Source organism: Chelmon rostratus, chromosome 4 (assembly GCF_017976325.1).
Source record: "Chelmon rostratus isolate fCheRos1 chromosome 4, fCheRos1.pri, whole genome shotgun sequence".
NCBI classification, from domain to species: domain Eukaryota; kingdom Metazoa; phylum Chordata; class Actinopteri; order Chaetodontiformes; family Chaetodontidae; genus Chelmon; species Chelmon rostratus.
The window spans coordinates 30,576,026-30,595,402 of NC_055661.1; the positions used below are offsets into that span (position 1 = coordinate 30,576,026).

At 44.1% G+C, this 19,377-nt stretch overlaps 1 protein-coding gene across 1 annotated transcript in view; it reads right to left on the reverse strand.

Annotated features, from left to right (window-relative positions):
• Positions 1-19,377, reverse strand: part of grin3bb (glutamate receptor, ionotropic, N-methyl-D-aspartate 3Bb) — a 65,522-nt gene that overhangs the window by 2,392 nt on the left and 43,753 nt on the right. Inside the window, exons 3-6 of the mRNA XM_041936036.1 lie at positions 16,627-17,719; positions 14,768-14,913; positions 6,243-6,358; positions 3,502-3,653 (exon numbers count right to left, since the gene is read on the reverse strand). Of these exons, the coding sequence (XP_041791970.1) occupies positions 3,502-3,653; positions 6,243-6,358; positions 14,768-14,913; positions 16,627-17,719 (1,507 nt within the window). The remainder of the gene's footprint in view (positions 1-3,501; positions 3,654-6,242; positions 6,359-14,767; positions 14,914-16,626; positions 17,720-19,377) is intronic.

Sequence of the window (19,377 nt, forward strand, 5' to 3'; positions counted from 1 at the left end):
GTCCCAGGTATTTAACCTCTATGGGGTCACTATCACGGCCGTTGATATCAGTTGGGTCGTTAGTTCTCCTGTCCTCACCTGAGGCCAGGTGTGAATGACAGTGGCCAGTGACCTCCTCCTCTGTTGAGGGATGGTTTCTCTATTTTCAGATAAATAGTCGCCTTCACTCCTTTTTCAATGAATGGATTGAATGTGTCCTGGAGAGTCATCCCATACATGTATGGACTCCCAAATTTCATAATGACTTCAACTTAAGATTTGCGCCATCGGTCGCCTCCTCGGTGCTGCACCCTCTGGTCCTTCTTTGTTTTTGTTCATTTGTCATGCTCTGAGCCGTCCCTCTCTGATATAATACAGTCAGGAGGGACCGTTCACAACGGTAAATCTACCGGTCAGACCTTTTCTCCACTTTTCATCGAGCTGAGGAGACTCTGCTCGTTGTTCTTCAACAGAGCAAATCTCAGCAATGAACTGCCAAAATACAGACAGCACATTAAGTGTCCCACAAGGGACAGTAATACACTAGACCAGTGCTGCACAGTCTTAAAGGACACATGTTGCTCTGTCCACTGTGCAGCCTTGGGGCTCACTGATTACTGTTCAGTCAATCCTCTCTGCTAAGCCTGTAAGTGAGACTGTGAAATGATGGACCACTGGTGCAAAGCTGGGACTGCAGGCCTGCTTTGACTGCACTGACTGGATGTTTCTGAGGCTGCTGTACCAGATCTGGATGAACTCACTGACCCTGTGACATCTAACACTAGTTTTTGTGAGGACTTGTGTGGGTCCATATAAAACCTTCTGCGCATACAATAAACCTGGTTCACAGCTAAACTCAGGCAGCTTCGCCAGGCTCATGAGGAGGCCTACAGAAACGGGGACAGAGTCCTGTATAAACAAACCAGAAACACACTGACGAAGAAGAGCAGAGCAGCAAAGAAGTGCTACACAAAAGAGCTGGAGGACAGCTTTTCAGCCAACAACCCTTCATCAGTGTGGAGGAAACTGCAGGACATCACAAACTACAGGAGACCCCCCCCCCCCCCACACACACACACACAGCTGAGAACCATGAACTGGCCAATGACCTGAATGCATTCTACTGCAGGTTTGATAGACCCACATCAACACCTATCATCCACCCTGGCTCAGACATCAAACATCCATTCAAACCCCCTGCACCACTCGTAACCCCCTCCACTGATCCCCCACCAGCAGTCAGGATCTGTGAACAGGATGTGTTACACCTCCTCAAGAGAAAGAAGATCAGGAAGGTGTCAGGCCCAGACAGATGTGTGCTCCCCCTCATGCTCTTCTCCCTCTACACCAACGACTACCCCTCAGGAGACCCGTCTGTTAAACTCCTGAAGCCCCTCAACACTGCCCTCTATCACAATCCTGGACAATGCTGTTCCCACTGTGGAAACTTTCAGGTTTCTGGGATCCACTATCTCCCAGGACCTAAGGTGGACTTCAAACAGCCTCAATCATCAAGAGGGCGTAACAAAAGATGTACTTCCTGCATCAACTCAGGAAGTTCAACCTGCCTCAACATCTTCTGATCCATCTCTACACAGGAATAATCCAGTCGCTTCCATGCACATCCATCATCATCTGGTTTGGGTCTGCCACCAACCAGGACTAGAACAGACTGCTGAGAAACTCTTTAGCGCCAACCTGTCCTCCATTCAGGACTGACACAACTCCAGACTGAGGAAATGGGCAGGAAGCATCACTGTAGACCCCTCACATTCTGGAGACCACCTGTTCAAACCTCCCCCCTCTGGTGGGTGCGACAGATCGCTGAATGCCAAAATAACCAGACATAGAAACAGTTTGTTCCCTCCAGCCATCAGCCTGACGAACAGCTAGCAGCCATACAGCGTCACTAACCCTCTGACACCAAAACCTCCACTGACTGAACATTTATCATCCAATAATGAAGAGTTTTAACATGTACAACTGTTAAACTGTTTTTAAACAAATTCCTTGTATGTGCACACATACCTGGCCAAAAGTCAATTCTGATTCTGATTCTGATCCTGATGAAGGAACCCCCCTCAGGCCCAGTTACTAAAACACTGTCCAACATATATCTACCACCTTAGCCCCGTTGGTTGGCAACATGCTTTATCAATTCAAAACTACATGGGCTTTGTGAACAAGGAACGAGGACTGACACTGGAAGCAGATGAAACAACAGTGAATACGAACTCATTGTTCACATGCATCCCAATTATGGAAGCAGTGGAAACCAAAAAGACATGACTGCTACAAGAGAACACCCTTGACAATAGAAACCACTTCAGCCCATTTTTATGAACTACTGGGCTTCAGTCTGAACACTGCCTACTTCCAGTACAACAGGAGGTTTGACAGACAAAAGCATGAGCATGCCAATGGCCAACCAGTATTTCAATTGTGGCTAACCTCCACAAGGAATAAGTAGGAGGTGGAGCTCTGAAGTCCAGCAGAGGAACAACACAGAGCCTCTGGTTTAGATGTGTGGACAGCACAAAGGTCAAAATCAAACCCAAGGAGGTGCAAACCTTCACAGAACACATCACCTCACTGCAGAGTAGCATCAAGTTCATATAAGAGGATATATGGAACAATAGCTTGGCCTTTTTGGACTGTGCTGTACTGAAGAGGACAGGTGTCACATTGGAGTATACAGGAAACAGACAGACCAATACTGAATCTTTGACTCTCACCACCTACTGGTGCATCAGTTAGGAGTCATCAGACCTGCAGCACTGAGCTGATAGTGTACCAACAACTGCCCGGTCCCAAAAGAAGGAGCACCAACATCTGAGGGATCCACTTAAAAGTTGTGGGTCCTAACTGGACAGCCACAAGATCCAGGAGGAACAGCAGCACTGCAGGTGCTTCACACGTTAAGAAGAAAACTGTTCACCTGAAAGACCAAACACCCAAACACAATAAAAGCAGTCCAACGCAGTGAGGAATGCACAGAGGTGTATATCAGGAGAGCTAAACAAGCATTAAAGAAACACATGGGGGGTCAACTCCTCAGGTAAAGACTCAGCATCTAACCTCTACCTGAAAGATGAGGGACACTCATTCAAGGACAACAATGTACATATTTTGGACAGGGAGGACAGATAGTTTGAAGGAGGGGTGAAAGAGGCTGAAGACATCCATCAACAGAAGAGAAGGACACCACGTATCCTCCACCTACAGTTCTGTCCTTTCATCCCTTCCCAGGAGATTAACAAACATTCACAGTGCGCCTCCCATGACTGTTGTTCACACCTGGCCCCAGGTGACTCCAACAACTCTGTTGACAGCCGTCACACAGCCGGGAGTGGTATATCCATCCGTCTGTCCGTTTTCATTTTTCTTTCATTTTTCAATAAACAAGACAGAAAATACTGGAGGCAACTTCGTCACAATGAGAAATATGAGAATGTGTTCTCACACACTGTTTATAAACACTCACACACACAGTTATGTTCATGTGCATCCACTGAGACTGACCTCAGTGACAGCGAACACTCGGTTCCCACAGGGAACCACTTTGTACCACTTGTCGTGCAGCAGGTCCATGTATCCCTCTGATTTATACCTGCTGATGAATTCTGAGATGTTGGAGGTCAGAGGAGAGTTCTGAGGCAGGCCAATACCATAACCTGTAAACAACAAACAATAAACAATAAATAACAGACCTATATCAGAAACTAATCAACAAATAAAAAGAATAAACAACAGACCAACATGTCGTAAAACAACAAATGATAAACAATAAATAACAGACCTATATCGTAAACTAAACAACAAATAAAAAGAATAAACAACAGACCAACAGGTGTCGTAAAACAACAAATGATAAGCAGTGACCTTTGACCACCAGAATCTGATCAGTTCATCCTTTGTGTCAAATTTAAACTCCCCTCCAGACCTTCCCAGTCCACGAGAATGAGACAGACAGCTGTACTACCACTACAGTTTTGAGGTACTTCTACTTTCTGCTACTTTCTGCTTCTACTCCACTACCTTTCAGAGGCAAATACTTTAATCCACTACATTCATAACTTAAATTACTTTACAGATTAAGATCAATAATACAAAATATAATCAACAAATAAATTATGATACGATGTTATGGATAAGATGATCCTCAAGGTATAATCCACAGGGTATCCAGCAGTATAATTAGGAAAAACATTAAAATAATGCTCTCTTCTGAAAATATGTCCTGTGTGCATGTATAAATGCCAGGATTTACTGGCAACTAATTTTTTAGCGATGCACATACGTTTGATTTTTCCTACACACATACAGCAAAATCGTTTTTCGTGGTCTTAGTGAAAATTGATGGAGGTCTCAGTCTGTTAAACCATCGTTCACTCTGCTGTCTGGCAGGATGTCATAGCTTAGTCTTTATAGCTTAATGAGCAGCACATGACTACCATAATGCACTTTGCACTCAAGTTTACGAAACTACATGTTTTTCTTACTCTCCTGGGATCTTAGCCATGAAGCTTCCTGGTGCAAAGAGTCACTATCAGTGATGAAATTGGAAGAAAATTCTTGGAATGGTTTCCTAAAAAAATGTTGGGCCCTGCAGGTGAACACTGCACTTATTTCCTGGCTATGGGATTATCTGGCCAGTGGGCCACAGTTGTTAAGGAACTGCATGTCAGGAACTGAATTGAGCAACACCGTCCTCCGTCTTTCCAGTTATCCATTACGCTTCTGACCAAAGCTACCACTCAGAGTCAGGCCACCTGCAGAAGTTCTCCCATGACTCTGCCATTGTAGGGTGTATCAGTGGGCAACAGCAAGAGGAATACAGAGGCCTGGTGGAGGACTTTGTTGGGTAGTGCAGATTGAACCACCTGCAGCTGAACTTTAGCAAGATAGAACTAAACATAGACTTCCACCGGACTGAGCCTCCTCTGACCTGAAGGCTGTGGAGCTGGTTCACTCCTGTTAATACGTGTGAGTGCACCTTTGTGACAGGCTACAGCAGGCTGGCCTCTCCAAAAGGTCCAGAGACGTCCTGCAACCCGCTAACAAGCTCAACAAGATGGTTGGAAAGGGAAGCTCAGTGATTGGAGGAGGATCTATCTATCTATCTATCTATCTATCTATCTATCTATCTATCTATCTATCTATCTATCTATCTATCTATCTAAATACTCTTTTGACCAGATTACAAAGATTGTGAGCTGCAGATTAAGTCATTATTTTATGATTAGGACACCATTTATTAGCATTTAAAGGAGCTGCAAACATTAAATGTATGTAGTAAAACATGAAAGATGTTGGCAAAATAACTCTGAGGACACTGAGGCTGTGAGTGAACCTGAGCCAGAGACCAGCTGGATTCTAGGTAAACTGCAGGTTTGCCCTTCAGATGTTAAAACGTCCTTCAGTCAAACGTTGATGAATCCAAAGTTATTTTTACAGCCTGATTCTGTAAATTCAATCTGTTATATTTATGTTATGTTATATATTTAGGTAAAAATACAAAGATAGAAATCTTTGTGTCACTCTTGACAACAAGCTTCATCTTGATCCTAATGTGTATCCTCTGGTCCAGTTATTGAATTTTCCATTCATACTCAACACTTCTGTGCTTTCTGTGACTTTTTCAACAAAGTGAAACTGATATATTCTTTTTGAACTAGCCTGTAATTCATAACACAGTAACTGTACTCTGCATGTATATATTAGTGTATACAACACTTGAGGTAGTGGAGTAGTGTCAACATTTATACAACACTGGGGTCTCAGGATAGAAGGCTGTGTACTGTACAGATGTGATATTGGGCCGTATGACAGTATTTGACAGTATTTTCTCAGCAGAGTCTCTGTTGGGGGAAACAGCTCTGAGCGAATCTTTAAACTGTTAAACTGTCAGAGAGTCTTCAGGGAGACGGTCGCTCTCATCTGATTGGTTGAGATGATGAAACTTCATGAAACATGTTTCAATAAAAACATTGCTCAGAAGTCAGTGCAAGTGAACTGAAGATAAACCCAGAAACACACACGCAGACATGCTGCTACGTGTGCACACTGACACACTGCGTCAACAACATTAACCACTGCAACTGAACGTCTAAACTCAACTTCCTCAATCACACATTCAATGTTGACCCAAAGGCAGGAAACATAAAATATATCCTCACTGTCCAAACATGTCCTCAGTCTCTAAAACTGAAAGTGTCCTCACAAAGACAGAAATACAACGGCACACACACACTCCGTCTCACCTTCGATGGCGAATGGTTTCCCAACCGTTGCAAGTTTACAGTCGGCGTCGATGGAAACTTCGTAGTCGAGCAGAGCTTTGTCCATGATGAAGGCGTCAAGCTGAGGAGGATCTGTCCTTCAACACAGAGAAACATGGTTACTACAGCAACAACAGCAACTACTGAGTGCAACTACAAGGTACTACAGCAACTACAGCAACTACTGAGTGCAACTACAAGGTACTACAGCAACTACAGTAACTACTGAGTGCAACTACAAGGTACTACAGCAACTACAGTAACCGCAACGGACTGTAACAAACAGCAACTATAGCAAATAATAACAGCAACCGCAAAATATGACAGCAACTACAGCAACCAGCAATCTACAACAAATACAGACCACAACCACAAGGTACTACAGCAACTACAGTAACTACTGAGTGCAACTACAAGGTACTACAGCAACTACAGCAACTACAGTAACTACTGAGTGCACCACAAGGTACTACAGCAACTACAGTAACCGCAACGGACTGTAACAAACAGCAACTATAGCAAATTATAACAGCAACCGCAAAATATGACAGCAACTACAGCAACCAGCAATCTACAACAAATACAGACCACAACCACAAGGGACTACAGCAACTACAGTAACCGGCAACCTAAAGTAAGGTACAGCAACTACAGAGCGCAGCTGGTCTGTCAGCTGGTCTGTCAGCTGGTCCTGTGGTAATAAACACCTGCCCAGGTGCGAGAACTTAAAGCAACCAATCAGCTTGCTGCCTCTGTTGGGCCCTGATTTTTCATCATGTTTTCAGTCATAAACTGATCCGAGATCTCCAGCTCCACAGAGAGAGCTGAAGTTTGTCACCATGGAAACCAAACATAAAGGACACTGAACCTCTGCTCCTGATTGGCTGTGCTCACACAGGCAACGTCGTGATTGGGTAAAGTTGAGAAGAAAGTTCAGGCCTCAGGTAACATCAAAACAAAGAGAGAAGTGGAGCTGCAGAGGATATGAAGATCTGACTGTGTGTGTGTGTGTGTGTGTGTGTGTGTGAGCAGATTATCTATGGGGGGTGGAGGTGGACAAATTAAAGTTCACAGTCTGATGGAATTCAGACTGAAAACACATAGAATCAACATGCTGAACAGACGAGAGTCTGAACTGTGGCTTTTTCCTGAAGGGGGCGCTGTAGCTTGCCTGAGAGGTGTACTATGAAGAGAGATTACAGTTTTTCTCAGTCGTTTTGGAACTTTTCTCAGATCAGAATGAAAATTCTCCACAACATTTAGTCATTTGTTCACATCATCTCCTTCCTCTGAAGCAGCTGCACATGTTTTTGGACACGTTTCAGCTGCTTTCATACAACTCTCTGCTGTTTTAAACATTATCAGTTGCTGATGTCACGTCAGTCAAAATGAGCTGCACTCATGGATGCTGAACAGTCGTTCCCAATAAAACTAAAAGTCTTCATTTTATTGCTTCAGTCATTACATACAAAGTTGTTGAACTGACCAAATTCTGTTAAGCACATTTTAACCTTTCTTTATCAGTTTTTCCTGGAAATGTCTCCTAAATTGAATCTCAGGTGAACTGAGGTGTGTGAATTGTTAGTTGTAACCAATGAGAAGCCACAGTCCCTCAGGGATGAATCCCAGGAACCCTCATTTGGCAGCATGTATGAACCGAGCAGGACAGAGTGTGGACCATTTCTACAAGTCTGTGACACAGAGAGGAAGGTCAGCATCCTGGAGGAGGGGTGAGGATGCAGGGAGGAATACATTGGATTGAATGAAATTAGGGCTACAGCTGTTGACCACGTTATCAATCACGGCCTCACAATGGCTGAGGCTGGTCGGGGGGTGCAGCTGAATGTTGGAAGATCTGCTGTGGATTCAATCATTCAGACATTTCGTAGGGAGAACAGGTGTCAGTAATCCATCTCATAATATCTTCTGTTTACTTCACATTGCTGTGATTTTACTCTGCACCACACAGGACTGAAAGACAACCTGGCAGAGGTGGAGGAGGGCCCCTTTTTACCCCGCAGCAAGAAGAGGCCATTTGTTCAATGGTGATTGTAAACAATACAATAAGGCTGAAAGAAATTCAAAGCGCTGTCATGTTTCAGTGCAACAACTGACAGAGTGCTCTGCCTGGAGGAGGGCGGTTTATGACCGGCGCCCACATGTGCAAACGGCCCTGCTAGCAGCCGTGGATGCAGCATGTGATGACATCACAGCAGAGTCATGCAGAGGGTGGACTCGCCTCCAGGAGATAGTTTCCTCGCTGTATTGTAAGGGCTGATATCCGTCGTGATGTAGATGAAAATATGAGGCCAGACAGACAGGAACGTCTGATTTACCTTTGTTCAGATACAATATGAGCTGTTGGATGGTTCACTTTGTGCACAGCTCGACCAAAAGGTTGTTTCTTCTGTTTGTTCTAAAAAAGTGACTGCAGGGTATTTTCTTTTGCACGATGCTGCAGAATTACAAAGAACATCTACAGTAAATACGTGAAACGTCTTGTACTCACTGACTCCCCTAACTACAGCAATGTGTAACTGTACTGTTGTTTTCAGTGGTTGTACAAGTAGTTTATAGTGCGGTCTGAGCATTTTCAGGTAGTGTCACCGAGTTCTGACCTTTTTGGAAAACACTGAGAGAATAAACTGTCAGAATGAAAACATGACAAAGCCTCTTCACAGAGACACAACACAACCAGCTGCCACCTCCAGAAGTTCTCAGGTGATACAGCTGTTGTTGGACGAGTATCACAGGGGAACAAACTGGAATACAGGAAAGTCATCACCAACTCGAATGGTGTGAAATGAATCACCTGAACATAAACACCAGTCGGACCAAGGAGATGGTGACAGACTTCTGCAAGACGGTGTCACAGATCACACCAGTGAACATCCAGGGTTTGGACAAGTACAAATACCTGGGTCCACCTCAACAACAAACTGGACTGGACCACCGACACTGATGCCCTGTACAGGAAGGGCCAAAGTCGTCTCCATCTGCTGAGAAGATAGAGGTCTGTTGGAGTATGTAGGAGTGGTAGTAGTAGTGGTCTGCTGGGGCTGTGGAAGCTCTGAGAAGGACAGAAAAAGACTGAATAAACTGGTCAGGAGAGCCGGTTCTGTCCAACAGCTGTCAGACTGTTTAACTCCAGCATCAGTTAACATAACAATGTGCTGATGTTGTTCATCATAATCTGTTTTTCACTAATGTTATTCATGCTCTGGTCCCTACTCGTTGTGCAAAATTACATATTTTTTACTGTGTTTTATATTGTTTCTACTGTGCAATAGTGGAAACACTGTATTTATTATCCATATCTGACCAGTGTAATTCAACATAGCAAAAGTGTTTTTCATGGCAACAGTACTCTTATACTCTTGAATATAATGTACACATACACATTTTTTATTCTGTATCATCAAGCTCATACTTTATATCCAGCTCACAGTTTATGTCCAGCTCACAGTTTATGTCCAGCTCACAGTTTATGTCCAGCTCAGTTTAGATTGAGATCAGTTTACATCCAGTTTACAGTTTAATGAAGTTCTATTAACAAAGACCACGCCCTGAACACATCCCATTTCCGCACAAAGTATTTAAGCTCACAGGACTCATTAATTTCCCCTTCAACACGATCTTCGCACCCCTCCCACCCCTAACTCCTTTTTCTTTTCCTCTTTCCCTTGTCTCTTTTAGAATACAGGAACCACCGGGGGCTTTACCTGAAAGTCTGACAACATCCAACGTGGCGGTTCCCCCACCCTGAGCCTCACCTCCCTTGGCTCCATCCTGTCTCCTGGTCCATCATTGCACTCCATCCCTTCATCCATGACCTGCATCTCCCCCTTTATCTTCTTATCTCTCACCCTTCTTCCCCTACTCTGTGATCCCTCTGCCCTCATCCCTCCTTCCCTTTATCTCTCATCCCTTCATCCCTCGACCGTCAGGTGTTATCCTCCATCCAAAATCTGCATTCAGTCATTATAAATCTGAATGTTATCGCCGTGGTCTTTGTTAATGAACATTTAGTTCCCAGTTCACATCCTGCTCACAGTTTAAACCCAGCTCACAGTTTAAATCCAGCTCATAGTTTACATCCAGCTCACAGTTTAAACCCAGCTCACAGTTTAAATCCAGCTCACAGTTTAAACCCAGCTCACAGTTTACATCCAGCTCACAGTTTAAACCCAGCTCACAGTTTAAATCCAGCTCACAGTTTAAACCCAGCTCACAGTTTAAATCCAGCTCACAGTTTAAACCCAGCTCACAGTTTACATCCAGCTCACGGTTTAAATCCAGCTCACAGTTTAAATCCAGCTGACAGTTTAAACCCAGCTCACAGTTTAAATCCAGCTCACAGTTTAAACCCAGCTCATAGTTTACATCCAGCTCACAGTTTAAATCCAGCTCACAGTTTAAACCCATCTCACAGTTTAAACCCATCTCACAGTTTAAATCCAGCTCACAGTTTAAACCCAGCTCACAGTTCACATTCAGCTCACAGTTTAAACCCATCTCACAGTTTAAACCCAGCTCACAGTTTAAACCCAGCTCACAGTTCACATCCAGCTCACAGTTTAAACCCAGCTCACAGTTCACATCCAGCTCACAGTTTAAACCCAGCTCACAGTTTAAACCCAGCTCACAGTTTAAACCCATCTCACAGTTTAAACCCAGCTCACAGTTCACATCCAGCTCACAGTTCACATCCAGCTAACAGTTTAAACCCAGCTCACAGTTTAAACCCATCTCACAGTTTAAACCCAGCTCACAGTTTAAATCCAGCTAGAAGTTCACATCCAGCTCAGTTTAAACCCCGCTCACAGTTTAAATCCAGCTGACAGTTTAAATCCAGCTCACAGTTTAAATCCAGCTCATAGTTTAAATCCAGCTTAAACAGTTTAAATCCAGTTTAAACCCAGCTCACAGTTTAAACCCATCTCACAGTTCACATTCAGCTCACAGTTTAAACCCAGCTCACAGTTTAAATCCAGCTCACAGTTCACATTCAGATCACAGTTTAAACCCAGCTCACAGTTTAAACCCAGCTCACAGTTTAAACCCAGCTCACAGTTTAAACCCAGCTCACAGTTCACATCCAGCTCACAGTTTAAACCCAGCTCACAGTTCACATCCAGCTCACAGTTTAAACCCAGCTCACAGTTTAAACCCAGCTCACAGTTTAAACCCAGCTCACAGTTCACATCCAGCTCACAGTTTAAACCCATCTCACAGTTTAAATCCAGCTCACAGTTTAAACCCAGCTCACAGTTCACATTCAGCTCACAGTTTAAACCCAGCTCACAGTTTAAATCCAGCTCACAGTTCACATTCAGATCACAGTTTAAACCCATCTCACAGTTTAAATCCAGCTCACAGTTTAAACCCAGCTCACAGTTCACGTTCAGCTCACAGTTTAAACCCAGCTCACAGTTTAAATCCAGCTCACAGTTCACATTCAGATCACAGTTTAAACCCAGCTCACAGTTTAAACCCAGCTCACAGTTTAAACCCAGCTCACAGTTCACATCCAGCTCACAGTTTAAACCCAGCTCACAGTTCACATCCAGCTCACAGTTTAAACCCAGCTCACAGTTTAAACCCAGCTCACAGTTCACATCCAGCTCACAGTTTAAACCCATCTCACAGTTTAAATCCAGCTCACAGTTTAAACCCAGCTCACAGTTCACATCCAGCTCACAGTTTAAACCCAGCTCACAGTTTAAACCCATCTCATAGTTTACATCCAGCTCACAGTTTAAACCCCGCTCACAGTTTAAACCCTGCTCACAGTTTAAATCCAGCTGACAGTTTAAACCCAGCTCACAGTTTAAATCCAGCTGACAGTTTAAATCCAGCTCACAGTTTAAATCCAGCTCATAGTTTAAATCCAGCTTAAACAGTTTAAATCCAGTTTAAACCCATCTCACAGTTTAAACCCAGCTCACAGTTTAAATCCAGCTCACAGTTTAAATCCAGCTCATAGTTTACATCCAGCTCACAGTTTAAACCCAGCTCGCAGTTTAAATCCAGCTCGCAGTTTAAACCCAGCTCACAGTTTACACCCAGCTCGCAGTTTAAATCCAGCTCACAGTTTAAATCCAGCTCACAGTTTAAACCCAGCTCACTGTTTAAATCCAGCCCAGAGTTTAAATCCAGCTCATAGTTCACATCCAGCTCACAGTTTAAACCCAGCTCACAGTTTAAACCCAGCTCACAGTTCACATCCAGCTCACAGTTTATATCCAGCTCACACAACTCACAGTTTAGATCAGGCTCAGGTTACATTCATTTGCAAAAGGTTCACAGTTTCCATCAAGCTCACAGTTTACACCCGTTCCACCCAGTTCAGTTTGGATTCAGTTCACAGTTGACATCCAGCTCACATTTGTCATCCAGCTCAGGTTACATTCAGGTCAGTTTGCAATAGGTTCACAGTTTATATCAGGTGTAACCCAGGTTAAAAGTCTATATTAAAAATATATTGTGTATTAAAAAAAACAAAACAAAACAACAAGATGTTGAATTAAAAAACAGTGAAATTCATTGTGGAAAAATCAATTCATTAAATATAATGGTTTGTTAATGATGAAAAAAGAGTCACTGGAATAAAGTAAGTCATGTAGTGTTTTAATTTGAAAGAGCTGGGTTGGGGGTGGTCTTTCATCCAATCAGAGAGAAGCTCCCACCCATTGACCCGATTAGAGCAGGTCTGACTTCCTCTGAAGTTACGAGAGAGCGCAAACCACAGTTTAAATCCAGCTCACAGTTCACATCCACCTCATAGTTTACATCCAGTTCAGTTTGAATCCAGTTCACAGTTTCCATCCAGTTCACAGTTTCCATCCAGCTCACAGTTTCTGTTCAGCTCACAGTTCACATCCAGCTCACAGTTCACATCCGTTCCATCCAGTTCAGTTTGGATCCAGTTCACAGTTCACATCCAGTTCACAGTTCACATCCAGTTCACAGTTTACATCCAGCTCACAGTTTAAATCCAGCTCATAGTTCACATCCAGCTCACAGTTTAAACCCAGCTCACAGTTTAAATCCAGCTCACAGTTTAAACCCAGCTCACAGTTTAAATCCAGCTCATAGTTCACATCCAGCTCACAGTTTAAACCCAGCTCACAGTTTAAACCCAGCTCACAGTTTAAATCCAGCTCATAGTTTACATCCAGCTCACAGTTTAAACCCAGCTCACAGTTTAAACCCAGCTCACAGTTTAAATCCAGCTCATAGTTCACATCCAGCTCACAGTTTAAACCCAGCTCACAGTTTAAACCCAGCTCACAGTTTAAATCCAGCTCATAGTTCACATCCAGCTCATAGTTTACATCCAGCTCACAGTTTAAATCCAGCTCACAGTTTAAACCCAGCTCACAGTTTAAACCCAGCTCACAGTTTAAATCCAGCTCATAGTTTACATCCAGCTCACAGTTTAAACCCAGCTCACAGTTTAAACCCAGCTCACAGTTTAAATCCAGCTCATAGTTCACATCCAGCTCACAGTTTAAACCCAGCTCACAGTTTAAACCCAGCTCAGGTTACATTCCGATCAGTTTGAAACCAGTTCACAGTTCACATCCAGTTCCGTTTATGTCCAGCTCAGTTGCCATCAAGCTCACAGCTGTTTATATTGAGCTCACAGTTGTCGTCCAGTTCAGTTTAGATCCTGCTCAGGTTACATTCAGATCAGTTTGAAAACACTTCACATCCGGCTCAGTTGCCATCAAGCTCACAGCTTCCATTCAGCTCACAGTTCAGATCAGCTCAGGTTACATTCACTGCAGTTTGAAACCAGTTCTGTTTACATTCAGCGCACAGGTTACCTCTAGTTCAGTTTCCATCCAGATAATTTTGCATGCATGTCAGTTTACATCCATGTCCCAGTTTATATCCAGATCCAGTTCACAGTTGTTATCCAGCTCAGTTTAGATCCAAGATTATAGTTTACACCCAGTTCAGTTTGCATCCCAATGCAGCTCTGTTTACATCTAGTTCAGTCTACATCCAGCAGCAACAAAAATGAAAGCAAGAAGTTGTGTGCTGTTTAAGAGAGAGTGATGCTGTGGAGATCCCAGTCAGCTTCAAAAGTCTGTCCCCTCATCCAGTTTCAGGATGACTACATGAAAACAAAGACTGTAGCATCCTTCATTAAAACTGTCACTTTCCTGGCTCAGGCTTGTGTTGTGAAAGTGCACTGAGTGGTTGTTAGACTAGAAAAGCGCTATACAAATACAGTCTTACATCCAGTTCTTACAGTTCATTTGTCATTACTGCAGAACAATTAGAGACATGCAGAATCGGACTACGGTACTTATGTTCAGCTCAAACCCTGAACGTATCTGTTCTCCTCTGTGTTTGTCTGTTCTGGTCTTGGACCTGGCTTTTCTCTATGTTGTCTCATATTTTTGTCTATCTTGTCTATCTCATCTGGTGTGTCCTCTGGGATCTCCTCTGGCCTGTTCTGGTTTGTTCTCATCTGTTCTCGTAGGTTCTCTTACTTGAGAGTGGCGACACCTTCAGGTGTGGTCGGCTCATTGAAGCGTCTCATGTACTCGTGCATCTCTGGAAAACTCTTCTTCATGTAATCCTCTGCGCTGCTCTCCCTCACTGTCCCAAAGCGAAAACCCCAGGATGGATGATGCAGCTGACACACCAGTGAAGAGGAAGGAGAAAGAAGAAGAAGAAGAAGAAGAAGAAGGAAGAAGGAGACAGAGAAGGATTAAAGCAGGAGTTAAACAAAGAGATGATTTAAATACTTTATAGCTGACGAAGGTGGTCAGATGGAAAAATAAATGCAACGTGCACATACAACTGGAATCGTGAAATCATGTGAAGTCACTTTTTGGAGCTCAGATTTACACATTTAGGAGTAATGTTCTCCCCGAGGGTTTAAACTGTGAGCCGAGGACTGTTGGATTTGGCTTTGTTGTTGGTTGTAAACAACAGTTGCATGACGTTGTCATTTCCACATCCAATAATGATTCAGTTGAACTGGAATTCAAAAACACATCATGTCCTGTCATAGAATAATCATTGGGTCAATATCACCTCATATTTCTGCATGTCACACTGCAGGTACTGCTGCATGTGTTATGTTGATGCTAATACGATGTTGATGAATGTCAGTATTAACTAAGTGTGTTTCTCTAATATGACTGAATATTGTTAGTGTTACAGACTTTGCTATGTTTGCTATGCAGTCTATCAACGCCCTTTATTGATAATCAGTATTACAGCGAAAGTGACATGTCATTAACTTGTCTTACAGAGATCCACGTCAGACCAGGGTGTCAGTTGGACCATTTAATCGCATATAAAGCTGTTCACATAGATGTTTAAAGCTACAGGATAGACATAAAGCTAAGAGGTTGATGACGCCAACAACACTGCTGGAAATAGTGGTTGGACAGTTGGATGTGTTGGAGGAAGACAATGTTGAGACGATGTCACAGTATCAGAGCTGCCCTCTAAGTCTCTCTACGTTAAAAATAAAAAACTAATCACGCACAGATGGACGTCCAATCCAGTCACCCCCCCCCCACTCTAGCTCCCAGCAGCCCCGGCAGTTTAAACACAGCCGTGTTTCATGCTTCAGTCAGCTGCAGAATTAAAAGTGTAATTAGGAAGAGGCAGGTATCTGTAATCATTTCACGACAGGAAGGTGAATGAATGAAAAAAGAGTCCAAACTGAAACCAACACTCAGTTCAGATCTAAGATTTTTTATCAGAATCAGTGAGACCTCTGTTCCCTCCCCATTAACACTGAATAATGAATCATTACATGTTCATCATTGGGACATCCTGGCGGTCCAGAGGTTGAAGATGCTCAACGCGTAGCTGCAACATCCTCAGTAAGAAGTTTAACACTAACAGGTTATAACAAAGCTAAAGCTCAGCTCTTCCATAGTTTTAGTTCCCCAAATCTTCATGGTTGTCCAGTGAATTAGAGAATCATTCACACAATTTTAGCATTTCTAGCATTAGCATTAAAAAACGAGGTTCCAATCAACTGAATGTATTAGTTCCATAATTTAGACCTAAGGATAACTGATGATCAAATGTTATGACCATGAAAGCTCAATGAGAATATGAAAACATATTTAATTTGACATTTTTATCATCAACGAGCGACACAGAAACGTGAGGCCACGTGTCCTGATCCCAGCGCTAAGAAAGTCTGCCTAAACTAGATCTTCATTCTTCAAAAGACAAAGTATTGGTTGCAGTCTGATGATGTCACTCTTTTTGGAGTACAACAGATGGTGATGGCTTCACCTGCACTTGGTTTCCAAACTTTGTTTTGCTCTGGGGAACAGAGACATGTGGAATCAAAAAAATAAAGACTTCAAAACCTCACCTTGGCATCATGGATCCCTGACACTTCCTCGAAGGTCTTCTCCCCCACCATGACAGCGGCGAGGTTGGCAGTGTAGCTGGAAAGCACCAGCAGGCAGAAGATGGCCCACAGGTTCATCAGAAATCGACCCGTCCAGCACTTTGGTGTCTTGGAGGAGACGGTGCGTCCGAACAGGATGGCGTAGCAAAGGTTCAGGGCCGACGAGTATGAAAACACCCTGACCCTGTTGCGTCCGTGAGGCGTCATGCCATACGGACTATTCCATTCGTACAGCGTGAGGAAGAGCGCCGTGATGTGCAGGGCCAGGAAGATACCCACCCACATGGACCAGTGCAGGGGCCACATGAAGGCACCGATGGGGGCTGCCGTGTCCTTACTGCGAACTAGGATGCCCAAGCTGGTGGAGAAGAAAGGCGAAGTGAAATCAATCACCCGGCTCCGAGCTGAGTTAATACTGAAGGAGGTGACGGCCATATCTGCCAATCCGTTCAGAAGGTCGCCCACCAGCCCAGTCCAGCGTCCCCCTTTCCACGCGCCATATTTCCCGTCCCCGACAATGTAAAGGTCGAACTCGAAGCCCAGGTCCTCTGCCAGCTTCTCCAGCAGGTCAATGCAGTATCCGTAGCAACACTTGCTGTACTCTGCAGGTAGAAAGCTGCTGTTCCCGCCTGCCACCTCCCTGAAGAACCTCTCCAGAGTCTCCGAGCTGTTCGTGCCAGCGTCCAGGCAGTACTGACCGGCAGGGCAACTGCCTTCATCGTCCGAGTCCCGCGTGAACACAAAGGGATGTTCCACCAGGGTCACCACCCGGACCCGACTCCCCACTACCGGCATTCCTGCCCTCCAGCGCCCCCTGGTCCTCCCACCTTTCCCTTCTGCCCTGTTGCGAGGTTTGGGTCCCTGCCAGACTCCCTGGTCCTCCACCTGCAGCTGACCTCCCTCCCAGCTGCCCACTGTCACCCAGGTGGGCTGACCCAATGCGTCCCGCCGCAGGCTCCAGATGTGGAATCGCTGTGAGGTGAGGACCTGAGATCGGTTCTGGTGGACTCGGACAGGACCGGTCAGACCAGAGAAAGACGTGTTGGATAGGAACCTAAAGGGCAGAAAGAAACAGTAGGTATCACAGAGACATGCTGGGGGCGGGGCCTCTAGGCCATGGTGTCAGTTCAGTGGTTGTTTCCTTTGTATTTTCAAGTTGAACTGTCATGTGGCTGGTTTTGATTCCCCAGGTTCTACCATTTCACAGCAAAACCTCTTCAGCGGATGACGGTCACCCTTCTAGTATTCAAAATAAACCAAAACAAAATTCTGTGTGTTTGTCGGAAGTCCACGACTTCATCTTACTCTGTCAGTCCTCATTGTGTTTAATTACTGAATGACATCAGAGATCAGCTGATTAACATGTTTGAAACTCTAAATCAGACGTAGATTTGAACTGATGTGAAGACATTTAACAATGTTTTCAGCTCCTTTTGACCTTGGAGCCATTCAGCAAACAGCGATGGAACATACATATTTATGTGGTGGCTACGTGAACCTGGAAAAGTCCTGAGGTTCTATGTTCAGGAACAACAAGTGTGTTTCTGTTTTTGTCCGCTGGTTTTCAGTTTGCTTGTAAAAAAAACGAGCGGACGTCTGAACGTGTTTCCTGTCTGAGCTGTTAAAGTCAAACCAGAGACAGACTGAATAGAGAATAAATAAATGATGACCTACGTCGAACATGTGACTTAAACGTCACTCGTCTCTTCAGTGAAGAGCTGAAAACATCAGATCTGTGTGGAGGATGAGGAGGAGGCTGTGACCTTCCTCACATCAGCACACGAAACAAAAAGAAATGTCTCCATCATGTTTTCATTGTTTGACCTTTGACTGCAGCTCTTTCAATGATGTCATCTAGTTGTGTCTCTTCTTCTGTGGTGATTAAATGGCAGCGACTGGAGGATCAGCGCCACCTGCTGTTTATTTCCATCAGTGAATCAGATTCACGCAGCAGGATGGAGACGAACGTTCAGTCATGGTTCTGTTACACATGCATACATTCAAAGCCATAAACCATCTCTGTGATTCTAAAGCCACAACCTGTGGCAGATTGTTTCTGTGAATATTTGTCCTCCTCAGAAGATGTTTCCTGGTGATAATGGCGACTGCCTGAACACGTGTTGGCGCTGCCATCAGGATAAAAGTTTAACTTGAACAAACATCCGAACCTGATGGACAATTTGTCGTTTAGTGATTTATTCAGAGTTTGAAGGTGTTCTTCTGTTTCTTCTTCTGTCAGTTTAAAGAGTCCGTTTTCTTTCTCTTCACTCTCCATCCCTTTCTCCTCTTTGGTTCTTTTCTTCTTCTGCAGCAGATAATCCGCCCTCTGAGGTTTTTATCTCGGTCTGAGTGAGTTTCATTTACTGTGAATGTGTTTGATGTCTTTATGTCAGTTAAACCTTTTATCCTCCTCAAACCAGCGTCACGTGCAGAGACAGTAAAAACATGGACGACGTCACCCACACGTTTCAGGAACAGGAAGTGGTGTTGGTGGAGGGTGGGTGGAGCTGAGGCTACCTGACACTTAAAGCTGCCATGGCCACAAATATGCATAATATAATTTCAACATCTGAGTTCTATAAAAAATCAGCCCTGTTAGGTTGTCATGGGGGGGGGGTTAACTACCGGGACCAAAAACATTTTATCATAGAGTTGTCATTTTAATATGGGGGTCTATGGGGGTCGAATCCCTTTTTGGAGCCACTCTACAGT